At 46.5% G+C, this 14,363-nt stretch overlaps 1 protein-coding gene across 1 annotated transcript in view; it reads left to right on the forward strand.

The window, feature by feature from the left end:
• Nucleotides 1-14,015, forward strand: part of VAPB (VAMP associated protein B and C) — a 46,387-nt gene extending 32,372 nt beyond the window's left edge. Inside the window, exons 3-6 of the mRNA XM_032461435.1 lie at nt 4,415-4,518; nt 7,991-8,071; nt 9,989-10,165; nt 12,583-14,015. Coding sequence (XP_032317326.1) covers nt 4,415-4,518; nt 7,991-8,071; nt 9,989-10,165; nt 12,583-12,741 — 521 coding nt within the window. The 3' untranslated portion in view covers nt 12,742-14,015. The remainder of the gene's footprint in view (nt 1-4,414; nt 4,519-7,990; nt 8,072-9,988; nt 10,166-12,582) is intronic.
• The last annotated feature ends 348 nt before the right edge of the window (nt 14,016-14,363 follow it).

A 14,363-nucleotide genomic window follows, 5' to 3' on the forward strand; every position in this document is an offset into this window, starting at 1 on the left:
TTAGAGGAACACCGGGAGCCCCAGTCCCCTCCCTGTAAGGGACACATGCATGTGTGCCTCTGTCCCCTCCCAGCGCCTGGGTGCACACTGAAACCCAAGGCTTCTCTTTTAAAGTGCACAGGAGGGGTGGGTTCTCCCAGGGAGGCTACTACACAAAGCCACCAGGGCCTTCACATGAATATTTAACCAGGTCATCTTCCTCCTGGAGGGGCCTGCGAGGCAGCTTGATGTCGGAGAATGGTGTGCAGACCTTTTGGTCTCAGGACCCCTTTTCGCTCTGAGAAATTAAAGGCCAGCAGGGCTTTGCTGTTTGTGGGCTGTATCAACATTTATCATACTACAAATTAAACTAAGAAATTTGAAGAGCATTAATTCTTTAATAACAACATTAGTAAATGCAATTATATGTAAACAGTAATGTTTTTAATGAAAAATAACTTTTCAAAAAATTTGGTGAGAAGATTGGCATTATTTGACGTGTTTTGCAAATCTTGATTTCTGGCTTAATAGAAGGTAAGTTGGATTCTCATGCTTTTGCATTCAGTCTGTCATAATGTGTTGTTTTGGTGGGAAACCAATTTTTCCACAGATGTGTAGTTGGAAAAGGGAAGAGTATTTTTAATAGCCCTTTCAAATAATTATAGATATTATTCTTTGGTACTGCCCTAAAACTTGACAAATGACACTGTCTTGAAGTTTATTATGATGTGGAATCTGACACTATGTCAGTGAACTGTTTCAACTTTGTTTCACTAAAATACATCTCTTGCACTTGAATGGCTTTGGTAGTTCTATGTTAACTGAGTCATACAGGTTGTCCAGCTGTTGACAATATTCCATTATACAACTGTGTTTTCTGTTGTACAATATCAAAGAAGTATATTCATTACTATTCCCACTGATCTCATTGGGAAAGTCTTTTTAACCATTTGGGAAACTGTGATGCTTTTGGTGGCATATGGAGGTTTTTCCAAGATTCTAATTTTTGTTTGAAAGCCTGGAATTTTCAAGAAAATATCTGCTGTATACCCAGGTGTGAATAAATGTAGTTTTGAAGTCGGTTGTTCTTTCAGGTAAATGGTTCCGTGAGAAGGTGTCTGGCTCAGCTCAGCCCCAGACAGCTGCACACATGCCTGTCTCAGGACAGCGGAAACGCTTGACGTGAACTTGCCGTTTCATCAGAGTGCAGAGATGCGTTGTCAAGGGTTGGAATTTAGTAAAGTTAGTAGCTTTTATTACTTTATTGGGGATATTCTTAAGTGAGACCGGCCTTTAAAAAAAAAACCTGACAGTGTGTGGCGGTGCCTAATTCAAAGACACCAGCACCGTTGGCACCGCTGCTTCTGTGCCACTGATGAGGCAGGTGACGTATAATGTCTTGATCTTATCATGACGACGATTTTGAGTTTATGGATCACCTGATGGATGGGGGGGACCTCTCTGAGTCTGTGAAGAACGTTTTGACATCCCTTGGTGTGGGAGTCTGACTAGAAGCAGAGCCAGTAGCGCGCTCTGGCTCCATCCTTTAGTACCTAGCTGGCTGTGGGCCCGCGTGAGGCCACGCAGCCTTTCTAAGCCCTTGTCTTCTCATCTAGAAAATGAATACATGGCCATCTTGATGATTGTTGTGAGGACTGAATGGGAGAACTAACGAAAATGTGCCTTCTCTGGTGCCTAGTACATACCAGGCGCTAATAGAAGTTACTTTCCTTTTCTTTCTTGGGAAATTGTGAAGGTATTGGGGATGGGAACATTGGGTGAGGTGGAGAGATGAAAATGAGGGGTCACTTTGCCTTCGCCATGCCTGGAGCCCAAGCCCTTCTCTGGCCGCACCCCTGGAGGAAGTGGGAGAGCGGAAGGAACAGCGGGTCTTCCTGGGGCTGTTGATGTGGGCTTGTCTCAGGGTCTCTGGACCTGTCAGTTCTCTGTGTGATCCAGTGTAGTTTGAGCTAAAGAGCCAACTTCTGTGAAAATTAGTCATGTCTTCTGATTGCTCTTATATTCTGAGTATTGTAGTTCTCTACAAATAATCCTGGTTCAGTCTCAGAGGCCCCCCCCCTCCCGGTGGAAAACTAGGAGCCGTTCACAGCTGGGAAGGCAGTCTCAAAGATGAGGTCGTTTTTCTTCTGCAGCTGTGCCCTGCTGCAGACCCAAGTGTAGTCTAGGACAAAGTTCTCTTCCCTCCCATTCTAAAAAATACTAAAGCATGATTTTGTCACAGCCAGTCAAGACCCGAAATTCTCAAAACCTAATTCACTTTAATTTTTTAAAATGAACATTAATCTGACAATACTTTGAAGACCTTGACCCAACTCCAGTCCCTGTCCAAGAAAGATCACAGTGCACGTGAAGACACCGGCTCCTTAGTTTATCGTATGCATCTTCCTTATTGCAATCTTGGGGGTGGAAAAAGCACAGTGAGAATTTAGCTTTCAGAATAAGAGTCTGTGGTTTTGCCCGAGTCCGGTTGTCTGTCCCCAAGGTGAAATGTCAGGCCCAGGTGTGCAGTGGTGCTCCGGGTCTGTCCGCCGGAGAGCTCCTGCTGGCTCAGTGGTGCCAGAGGAAGAGCCGTCTGCAGTCCAGCTCCCACAACCACCAGCAAGGACTGCCTTTCCAGGATGGTGTCATGCCTCTGCACCCACGGAAGTAAAGCTCCTGGTAGACTGGCCCTGTGTTTTAAGTAACTTTTTGTTCTCTCTGCTGATGGTCACAATCTGGATTTTGGGTACTTAGACTGAACATTTTTATTGATAACCTTTATTGGGAACTAGACTTGGTGTCATGAATTAAAAAAAAAAAAGATTTTCATGTTTATTGATTTTTGTCCTGAAGAAGTCTCCCAGGTAAGGTCCCCTGAAGCTGGGAGCACTCAGATGGGTGATGGGGGCAGAAAGCTTCCTGGGCAGCTGCGCGCACCAGAGCATTGACATCAGAGGCATTGTTGATTTTAATAGGCTTTCTCTGTCCCCAGGACAGAATGGACCCATGCATCCCCAGGGTGAAGGGGTGTTGTATTTCTTTTCCCCATCGTGTGTGGGTCTCTGAGACACGCGGTGATGGGCCTGGGGTGCAGGATGTGAACCTGTCTCGGATCGGAGTGACCAGGTTGGCAGAGGGGGCGCTGGGCTGCACTTGGCTCTTTGTCAGAGTTTTGCTGCTTCCTAACATTGTGACCTTGAGCAGGTCACTTGGCTTTGTTGAGTCCCAGACTCATTTATAAGTTCAGGCTCATGACAGGTGCCCTTTACCTGCTGCAGGAGGCGGTTGATTGTGAGGCTTTAAGCACCTGGGAAGTCCTAAGTGGGGTTCAGAGGCAAGAGAACACTGATGTGTGCCCAGCAGAAAAGGGGTGATGGAAAAGGACAGGACTTGCACTGTCAGAGGACAGAGACAGTCCCTCACGGTGGCCGAGAGCGTTGGCTCTCCACCTGCATTGGTGTTCGCGCCTCTGCTGTGTGACTTTGGGCACGTTAGTTAACCTTTCTGTGCTTCAGATTTTTCATTTGAAAATAGGCATTAAAATAACTTCTACAACAATATCTGCCTCTTAAGGATTAACTGAGACATAATAGACCTGAAGTACAGAGTTTAGCTTCAGGCACAAAGGAAACCCTGAGTCCTAGGAAGTTCTCATCACAGGCAGGGCTACAGCGGGCCCTTCCTGCATGTGGGAAGTTACATTTCAGGGAACTTAACTAGTGTGGTTCAGCCAAAGCCTTGTGGCAAATACCATATTTTAAAGCAGCGGTCATTTCACAGGGGGCTAGGTCCTAAGGAAGCGAGTCACAGCAGGACGGCACCTCCCTCAGGGCAGTGGGTGTGCTCAGTCAGGGGAGCCTTTCTGTGGGATTCCTCTAGATTCTCAGAGGGGAGGTGGGGTGTAACCGGGTGGTGCCCTCTCCATTGTCTTCTCCATTCTCTGACATTTCTACTGGCAAAATTACCTTGATGACCTTGACATGGGAAATGGGACAGAGAGAAGCTGAAACAGTGCCTTAGGTGTCTTGGTTCCTGAAGAGACCATTTGGATGTGTTTTCCCAAAACAGGCACGAGGTGGTTCTCCCTGGTTTGCCTGTGCTGTTAGGCCTGTAGCTCAGGTGTGTGGGTGCACGGTCGTGGAAGGTCCTTGGACTAGGAATCAGAAGACCTGGGTCCTAAGCCCCAGTCCCAGCTCTGCCACACCTGCTGTTTGACCTTGGGCAGGTCCTTTCACTTTTCTGGACCTCAGGCTTGAGCGCTGTGGAGTGGAGAAGAGGCCGGTCATCTTGGGCTGTCACTTCACCGGGGGCTTCGTAAGGCTCGGATGAGGGGATCCTGGTAAACTGCTTTACGACCAAAATATAAGTATTAACTTAACAAGTGGCTGCTGGTAACCAAGCTCTGACCCTCCTAATGAAATATTTTCTTTCTCAGTGATGTTGCAGCCTTTCGATTATGACCCCAATGAGAAAAGCAAACACAAGTTTATGGTTCAGTCTATGTTTGCTCCGACTGACACTTCTGATATGGAAGCGGTAGTAAGTACTGAATGCTTCTTCTTTTTTTCAGTAATTAAAGCAATGACGAGGCGCAGAATTGTGGGTGCATGCATTTCAAAATGGGTCAGAACTGATTTTAAAGGGAATGGTGTTTTCAAGGAGGTTTGCCTTTATGGTTTTTCTAGAACTTTGATTTTTAACATTTTTATGTAACTTTGTAGGATTCTCCTCTTTTCTGACTGGTATGTCTGGTTTCCTTCAGTTCCTTGCTCTGATGGATTGTGTCTTGAATGGTCGGAGGATTCTCTCCCTTCACCTCCCTTCCAGTCTCCCCCCACCCCATTCTCCTGAAAAGGGCACTTTTCATTATGGAGACCGTTTCCTACCGTGTCTTCCCCATCCCCCCAGAACCTAAAGGGGCGTGAGAGTTGAATACTAAATATCCTTCCACGCTTTAGGCTTTTCCCCCAGAAGCATGATTCTTGGGTTTTTTTTTTTTTTTTGCAGTTTTCCCCTAGATTCTTTCATATTTTTTCTCCTGCTTACATACATGTCTAACTCCATCTCTAATTTTGGTAAAAATAAGATGACTTCATTTTCATAAATAAAGGATATATTACAGTTGGCCCTTCCTCTCTGTAGGCGCCACATCCGTGAACCTGGAAAGCTGACTGTATACACCATTTTAGGTAGAAGTCTTGAGCATCCGCGGATTTTGGTGTCCGTGGGGCTGGGGCCCTGCGGCCACTCCTGCGTGGACACCGAGGGACGACTGTATTGGTTTCTCTGGAAGCCGATTATAATGGCAGTTCTCCCCCAAGCTTTTCCCACATCTGAGTAAATGAGGAGGCATGCTGGTGCTGTGAGTGTGAACCACACACACTGATGAACGTAAAACCCACGGCACCAGGGAGGGTGGACTGTCTAGTCTGCACGGTTTGGAAAAAGAAAGGCAGGATCACCTCAGCATTTTTATCACTTTCCAGTTTGCCTACCCAAAGTAAGAGAGTGAAGTCATCCGAGGGGCGCCTGCAGGTTTGCGTGAGCCAGGATCCACACCGCGCTGTGTTTCTTCTCTTTCACAGTTCTGTACTCTGCTGTCTCATGCACAGCCTGCCTCGTGTCCCTCTGTCACCACACAGCCATTTCTTTTCATCTTGAAAAAGTCTAACTGCTCAACCTCATGCATGTTTAACTTTGGGGCAGGAAATGAGGGTGAGCCAGATATTTTGGGGTTTCAAGAGAGATCAGTGATAACAGGCTAATAGGAATGATTGTTGAGGCATTCACTGCTTCCTCTTTTATTTCCGGGAACATGGCGTGTCACTTCATGTTACTTTGTGTGGTCAAGGAAACGTGCCACAAATGCAAAACATGGAATACCCAGGAGTGTGTTCTGTTGGCTTCTGCTGCATGGCTTACTGAAAAGAGCATGAGCTTGGGTGTCTTGGGTGTGAAGCTGAGTTCTGCCTTTTACTAACATTTTTGGCCTTGGGCAATTTGCATTAACTCTCTTGAGGGTTTGGTCACATGTAAAATGGGGATAAAAGCCTAGTTCACAGGGTTGCTGTGCGATTAAATGTGCTGTGTGTGTAGAACACTTGGCACAGTGTCTGGCAGCTGTTGTATCCAAGTGCTGTTACAGGCCGGGCACTCTGGATGCAATAAAGGTGAATTTCACTGCCTTCTGTGAAAATTTTTATAACAGTTAAAAAAAGTTATGTGAAATGTACGTTGTTAAAAGCATACAAATGAGCAAAAATAAAACTAAAAGTGACCTGTAATTTCTTTACTAGACTGGCCACTGTTAATGAGAGCCTTGTGTGTGTACTTCACTTTAAAGTATTTTTCTTTATATTTGGATGAACAGAAAGTTGAAAAAACAGTACAGTGACCACTCATCTAACCTTTACGTAGATTCACCTTTTAACATTTTGCCGCATTTGCTTCATTTCTATTACAAACCTTCTGTTTTGTTGAACCACTTGGCTGTAAGATGCAGTCCGTGACACTTCCCTCTTAAGTGCCTCAGAGCAAGGACTGTCCCTTCACAGCCACACTGCGTCATCACAGCTAAGGACGGTAACATGAACTCAGTCTTGTTCACTAGAGAAACCCATATTCAGCATTTTCCAGTTCTTCCAAGAATGGCCTTTAGTTGTTCTGATTCTAGTAGAGCGCCCTCAACCTTTTTAGAGTCTGGGCCAGCTGACTTGGAGAATGTCCCATATTCTGGATTTGTCCAGTTATTTCCTCATGATTAAATTCAGGTTTGGTTTTTTGGGGGCAAGAATATTCTCTCAGTGGTCCTCAGTGATGTCGTATATGCATCAGATCAGCAGGCATTTAATGACAGGTTGTCCCTCTTTTGGTGACAGTACTTTTCGTTACTTGGTTAAGGTGGTGACTGCCAGCTCTCTCTGGTGTCAAAGCACATTTGTCCCCTGTGGCTAATGGGTAATCTACGATGCTCAGAGTAATCAGATACTTGGAGACCGTGTGAACTTCCTGCTTGCCAGCAGTCTTCCCCTCGAGGTTTTCAGCGTCCCGCACACGGGCACACGTACACTCGTGTGTGTGTCTGTACAGAGGAACAGGCTTAAAATATTGTTTGTGGTATCTTCACTTAATACTCTTGTGAATTTTCCCCATATAATTAATTGTCTTCAATATCACTTGAATGGCATGCTATTCCTTGACTGTATCTGCCATGATTTATTTGGGAGTCCCCTATTGTTCGACATAAAGATTATTTCCCATTTTTGGCTCTTGGTACCTGTGCTCTCTCACTGCCTCCTGCATGGTCCTGGGGTGAGGGGTGGGGGAGTTCACTCCTTTTTCTGTATTGTAATCTTCCTGCTATGCTGATCTATAACGCTCAGAACACCTGGAATTCCTGTCCTCCACTGCCAAAAGGAGTGAGGAGTATACGGAGGAGTAAGCCAGGAGTGCATCATCCCAGAGCATGGATTTAGTCAGGAAGATATTCCTACCAACAGATGGCGGGGATGGGGAGGGGATTGTCTGCCCAGACATGGCAGTCACAGAGCGTGGCTGCTAGTTCACGTGCCCCGCTGGCAGTTGGCACTGTTCTAGAACTGCCCCCAGGGAGTAGATAGTAGGTGCTTACGCTCTCTAAGAAGGATGCGCCCTGCAAAGTAAGTTTTATTTTCTCAAGGAGAGCCAATATATCCTCTGGCCATCCAGGTGCAATTTAGAAGATTCCTCTTGGTTCAGTGGTGGTCTTCTCTGTCCCATGACTTCCGGCAGGCCGGCAACAGGAGGGGTCAGGCAAGACTGGGGTTTATGAAGTATAAATATTCAGGAGAGCTGGTGTATTTAATCTTGTCATGTTAAAAATATTGAAATCTCAGCAGACTTAAGTTCTTTATTTGATATACATTAGGGCTTTCTCATTAAGAGTATTTTTCTGAAATTGTCAGTTATAGGAAGAAAATTATTCTTCCAGCAGCTTTATAATATCCTGATTATTAAATTTAAATTGTTTTAGTGGAAGGAGGCAAAACCGGAAGACCTTATGGATTCAAAACTTAGATGTGTGTTTGAATTGCCAGCAGAAAATGATAAACCAGTAAGTATATTTATAGTTAACAATAATTGAATGTTGCAAGCTGATACTGATTTGCATACCATCTCCTGCAAAACCAAGATTTAAGTTGGCAAATTATTTTCCTTCTTCTGATGTATGAAGAAAAAAATAAGCTGAAGTCGACAAATAAGTGAGCCTTCGTGAAATCTACCTTTGAAAGATTTGCAGAAAGCTAATTGAAACATTTTTTTCCCTTGAAAAGTGCAACCTGTTGGCTATTGAAATGTTATAAATTCCAAAGAGCTTCCTTGCCTTGACAAAGTTAAAAGTTGCTGTTAAACAGTGGGAAAGACTAAAACAGAATAATTTGCCATTTACCACATGCTTGATGGACAGGTGCTGGTGAACTCTTAGGTTCTGTTGTTTTACAGAGTGCTGCCTGTCTGCGCTTTCCCTCAGCACCACCTCTCTACTCCTTGACCCTCCATCTGCCTTGTCCTCAACGTCTGCTTTTAGATTAAGATTTCTCAACCTCAGCACCATTAACTTTTGGGCTGGATAGCTCTTTGCTGTAGGGGGTCCTGTGCCTTGAAGGACGTTTGGCAGCATCCCTGACCTCTACCCACTAGATACCAGTAGCACTCCGAGTTGTGACAACCAAAAATGTCTCCAGACATTGTCAGATATGCCCTCCCGGGCGCAAGATCATTCCCCATTGAGAGTCACCCCCTTTGCTGCCTGAGTGGGTGAGGTCGAGGAGTGACTTCCTCCAGCCTGTCAAGCCCACTTTTCTTTGGGTGAAACCAAGGTATGAGCCTGCTGTGGCCCTCACTTGTGACCAGAGAGCAGACTGTATCTGAAACGCTAATTTGGACCCCCTTCAACCTATTAAAAAAGAAAAAAAAAGAAAAATTATATTAAAAACACAGTTTAAACACATGAAGAATATTCAACTACCTGGCTGTTAGTGGCTGGGGTTGGGAACTAGAAATGCTCACATTCTCTTAACGTTACCCATAATGATCTCCAGGAATGCTGTTGCCTTGTGTCAAAACTCATTGGTATTTTCCTTCTGCTCAATACTGGGCCACTATCATTATCCTGTTTCTTGTGGGCACTGTTCTTCTTCTTTTTTTCCCTCCTCTCCCTCTTCCCAGGGTACGTGCTGTCCTGGTGAGGGCAGTTGTGGACGGTGTGCCGTCTGTGTTCTGGCCCTGGCTCTCTGCTAGGTGATTATTTCCATGGGCCAGGGCCTTGCCTGTCAGGGCCTCACTCTTCTCACCCGGAAAGCGAAGGGTAGAACTTGTAGTTTTCTGTTTGCTGCACGGAGCCCCCAGGGCAGTGATTCCCCAGTTATTTTATTTTCCCCAACATGCTTCCATGCCCTGCACCCAGGTCCTGATTCGGCCCCAGCCAGTCTCCAGAGGGTTTCCCAGCACAGGCTTGGCAGAGGAAACGGGGGAGTGTATCGCTGCCCCAGACTGAAATACTGTGGACACTAAGCTTGTTGCACCTTCATCCCATCTTCAGAGCTCTAAGTTCATGAAATAAATAGCCCTCAGTGTCACTTCCCCCCTCGGCTCCCACCCCCACTCAGCCAGTCCTGGGGACATTCAGATCTTCGTGGTGACGTTAACTGTGGCTATAATCCCTGAGCTTGCACAGCTACACTGTGCGAATCTTTGCATAGCAGTGCGGTGTGCACGGCCCCTTTTCTTTTCCTTTGAATTGTTAGTCTCAGCCGAACTTTGTCATCTGCCCTTATCCATAAGTTTGGGGGCCCAGTTGCTTTAGATTATTAAGATACTAGAGAAAGTGATCCATTTTTAAAACAAATGTAACATTTTACAGTGTGGATGAAACGCTACCACGTGTGGTGGTTGCTGAGAACTGCTTTGCGTAAAAAAGTCCTTTAATACGTAGTTGGTGACACTTGGGCTTTCGTTTGTCTCTGAACAGCATGATGTAGAGATAAATAAAATTATATCCACAACTGCATCAAAGACAGAAACACCAACGGCGTCTAAAGCTCTGAGTTCTTCTTTGGATGACACTGAAGTTAAGAAGGTGATGGAGGAGTGTAAGAGGCTGCAAGGTGAAGTTCAGAGGCTACGGGAGGAGAACAAGCAGTTCAAGGTAACAGCATCTCACTTCCTGATACTCTGCAGAGAACAGGGGCTTTTGTGCTGTCATCTTGGGTGGAGACGTTGATGGGCCACTGAATTTGTAGAGCTGCTTTCTATTTGTGCATTTTTTTCCTCCAGGCAGAAATTTCCATAGCTCTCCTCAGGTTCTCAAAAGAGTCCTTGAACACCCCACCTCCCACACATACCCCAGATTAAGAACTGGTGTCTCTTGAGCAGAAGTTTCTCAACTATTTAAACTCTTACCCCTTGTAAAAGAAAACAAAACAAAAAATCCCTCCCATCTTCCGTTAGTGTAAACTGAAAATCGATTCTGAGACTAAAAACAGCAACAGTTCTCTGGAATTCACATTTTCAAACCCCATCCCATCTCCACTGGTTGAGAATCTTTCTTAAGAGGGTAAATACTGACCAGTACTCTGTTTGAACACAGATGTAATTTGGATTTTTGAGGCTTCTAAATAGGTCTAGGTGGTAGGGTCTCATCACACTGTTAACATTGTGATGAGACTGGAGACAGGTGGCTGTCACAGTAGATGGGTGCTGATGGGAGAAACCAGGGTCTCCAGCCTGTGGCCGTGACCAGGCAGTTGGCACCGACATTGGAGGGTCAGGCAGCAGCAGGGGGCAGTGGAGGGAGGCCGGTGCGCTGCTCTTGGCCCCGGGGTGCTGCGAGCTGTGAAGACAACTGGCCACACTTGAAGTCGCTTTGAATCTATGTTAATCACAGCGTTCCTCCGGCCTCTGTGTGCAGAACGCCTCCAAGGCCCCTTCCCGTGTCAAAAGCATGTCTGTTTCTTACATGATATTAAAGAGCATTTCTGAACATCCGATCATAGGAACTTTTTGTTACAACTTAAATTTTGAGGCCAGTCTGTTCTCTTCATCTTGATCACGTCCCCAGCCGTGTAATAAGCTTTCACTGTTTAACTGCATAGCACCAGGTACATGTAATAAATTCATTTCACTTGACTTTTCGTTTATTCTGACACTGTCGCAGATGTAGGAGGCCTGACGGGGTTGGGGAATGGCATCCTCTTCCTTCTCTGCAGTAATCTGGATTTGTCTCGTGCAGTAACTTCTTTTCGCACAGAGTAAATTATGAAGCTGACACTCTGCTCTTTGGCTAAAATCTAACATATGCCTAAAGCTTCTCCTTGAATGTATTTCTCTTCAGAAAGAGTTCTGTGCCATTTATAGTGATAAATAGGTAGAAATAGCTTCTATATAAACCTAATAAAATAAATGCTGTATTTTGCTGCGGCCATTTTTTTGGGGAAGTTAATCGAATAGCACCAGTCATTTATCACCGTGCAGCGATATTGGCCATGCCCCGTGAGCAGAGTATCTTTAAAATATTATTAGACCAATCTTGACATTAGAAGATTCTTTATCCTGCCAAACACTGATCTCTTGTTTTGTGTTGTTTCATTCTTTCATTTGGCCAGCACATTTCCCAAGACCCTACCATGTACCCTGCACTGTGGATACAAACATGGGCAGCCGCTGCCCTTAATGGCTCCCTGTTAACCAGACTGGCAGGGGAGACCCAGACATGAGTACTGACAACCAGTGTGGTGCGGTCCCGCAGAGGTGGCCATGATGCTGTAGAGAGTTGGCCCGATGGGCTGGCTGCCTGTTGTCTCCAGGACTTACTAGGCCCTTGGTGAATTCAGAGGAGCTGAAGGAGAAGAAATGAAAGTGCAGCTGTTGCTCGGGGTGTTAGGGATGAGTAGAGGGCAATTATCCAGAGAAGAAGGGCCCTGATGCATGCCCTGTTCCGGGATGTGGGCTGGGCCTTGGGGGCAGTGAAGGAAGAGAAATTTTCACTTACAGCCTTACAGGTCTGTGTCGGTGGGGGAAATAGTGGCCAAGTAGCTTTATGTGCAGGAAGGAGATTGTTGCGTCTCTGGTAGGGACTGCATGCATTAGGGAAACACTGTCTGAGATGCTTGTATCGAGTTCAGCTCCGTTTTTTTAACATTCCAGACAGCGTCTTCAACCCAGCAGTCTGCACGTGGCCCATCAGGCGTCAGCTGTGTGCAGAGCTCCCAGGCCTCCCACTTGGGAGTTTCCTGTGATTCTTCTCTCTGAAGAGCTTTTTTTCTGTAACTCATGGGGAACTAAGGAGTGCCCTGCTGAGATGTGTGGTATAAAAAGGTGCCCAGCAGCGTTGTGCAGGGCGGATGGACGAGAAGGGAGACGAAGGGCTCTGGCAGTACCTTCTCAGTGGCCCCAAGCCAGTCTCTTCCCCTCGGTAGGCTTCAGTTTCTCCATTTGCAAAATGAGGAGGTTGGGCCATATCATGTGATGGAGCCTGGGTACGAAAGCCCGCCCTGCGAAGTGGCCCTGTTAACTTCTGCTTCTGGTGCCTTGTACCGTCTTTCAAATGTATGTTTGCTCCCGTAGGAAGAAGATGGACTTCGGATGAGGAAGACAGTGCAGAGCAACAGCCCTGTTCCTGCATTAGCCGCGGCTGGGAAGGAGGAGGGCCTCAGCACCCGGCTGCTGGCGCTGGTGGTCCTGTTCTTCATCGTCGGCGTGATCATAGGGAAGATCGCCTTGTAGGGCAGCATGCTGGCGACGGCTCGTTGGATTGAGGATCCGCCACGTCATGGGGTCTAAATTTATCATAACCACGTGTAAACAGAATTAATGTATGATGACATCTCACAAGTCTTGCCTTTAAATTACCCCTCCCCGCGCGCGTGTGCGCACACACCCCAACACACAGGTAGAACATAATATAACAATCTTTTAGAAAGTTAAAATGCATAGTAAATGGGGAAAAGAATGATCCTTATTAATGACAAGGGAAACCATGATTAAACGATAATGGCATGTTGTCCGTGTCATTCTAAACGTTTGTCGCCTTGGTCCCTGTTGCTGGATTACCTCTCTTAGAACACGACTCTCTTCCTTGCCTGGGGGTGCTGTCCTCGGGGCGCCGGCCCAGCGCGGAGGGGAGGGCCGCACTCCCGTCGTCGTCGTCCCCTGTGCTGCTCACTCACCCAGGCTGCTTTCCCGCGGTCTGTCCAGGCCATCAGTTCTTTGGGACTGACGAACAGAGTCTGAAGCCGAAAAGAACGGCGCGTCGGGTGCGTGCGCCCAGAGAGGGAGGCGCGCGTTGGCCAACTGCCCAGTGCTCTGCAAATCCGAGTCAAGGCTTTGTTCTCCTTCAGGGACCAAGCTAGATTCCTGTCGGTTCATGTAGTGAGGTTGAATTGTTACTCAGAGATGTTTAATGCATATTTAACTTATTTAATGTATTTCATCTCATGTTTTCTCGTCACAAGACTATAATTAATGCTGTGGCCTAAAGCTCGCCTGTGCTACCTGACAGTGCTGGGTGGGGCAGGCCGCGCTGCCCGAGTTTCCGGGCTCCACATGGCCGAGGTGTGGCTTCTCTGAGTGACGGAGAGCAGCTGCCAGAAGGGGTCTTCCGTGTGAGTAAGTGACAGCCACCAGGGGGCAGGGGGTTCTCAGTAGCGCCGTCAACTCTGTGTGGCTCCTGTAAGTGGAGGAGAGCAGCCCTCCTCTCCTCTTCCTCCTTTCTCTGCCCCGTAACCACCACTCACACTTCCAGCCCACACGCCCCAGGTGTGATCCTGTGGCCCTAGCTGGGGGTCACGGCAAGCGAGCCAGGCAGCAGAGGGGTCGGAGAGAGGGAACCAGCTGGGGAGGGGTGGGGACGGGGTGTGAGAAACTTAGATAATCCGTCAAGTAGCGATTGAGAGTTTGACTGTGAATTAAGTTGATGCCGTAAAAGACCAATCCAATTCTGTTTGACTATGTAGCATCTTAAAAAGAGGAAAATTAAAATAAAGCCCCAGAATTAAGAGTTCTTTTGTCATTTTGTCACTTTTGCAATATGGGAGGGGATTATTATTTTTATCCTTACTATTTCGTCATTGGAAGTTTGATTTAAAAATGAGCCCTATCAATGAGAAATATGTATGTTTAATGATATGAACATACAAATTTTTTTTCTTTTTTGGTTGGCTTCAGCTGAGAGTATAAAAACAAAACTACTGAAAATCTTAAGTCGCTGGTCACCCTTGCCCTGCCGTCGCTTTGCCCTTCAGTAAAAAGAAACCTCTCCTCTTGAGTCAAGGAGCTGTGCAGAAAAGACTAGTGAAAGTTACGCCGAGCGTGGCTCCCATGTGTGGGCAGCTTTAGGAGACAAATTC

The sequence above is a fragment of the Camelus ferus genome, chromosome 19 (genome assembly GCF_009834535.1).
Source record: "Camelus ferus isolate YT-003-E chromosome 19, BCGSAC_Cfer_1.0, whole genome shotgun sequence".
Taxonomy (NCBI): Eukaryota; Metazoa; Chordata; class Mammalia; order Artiodactyla; family Camelidae; genus Camelus; species Camelus ferus.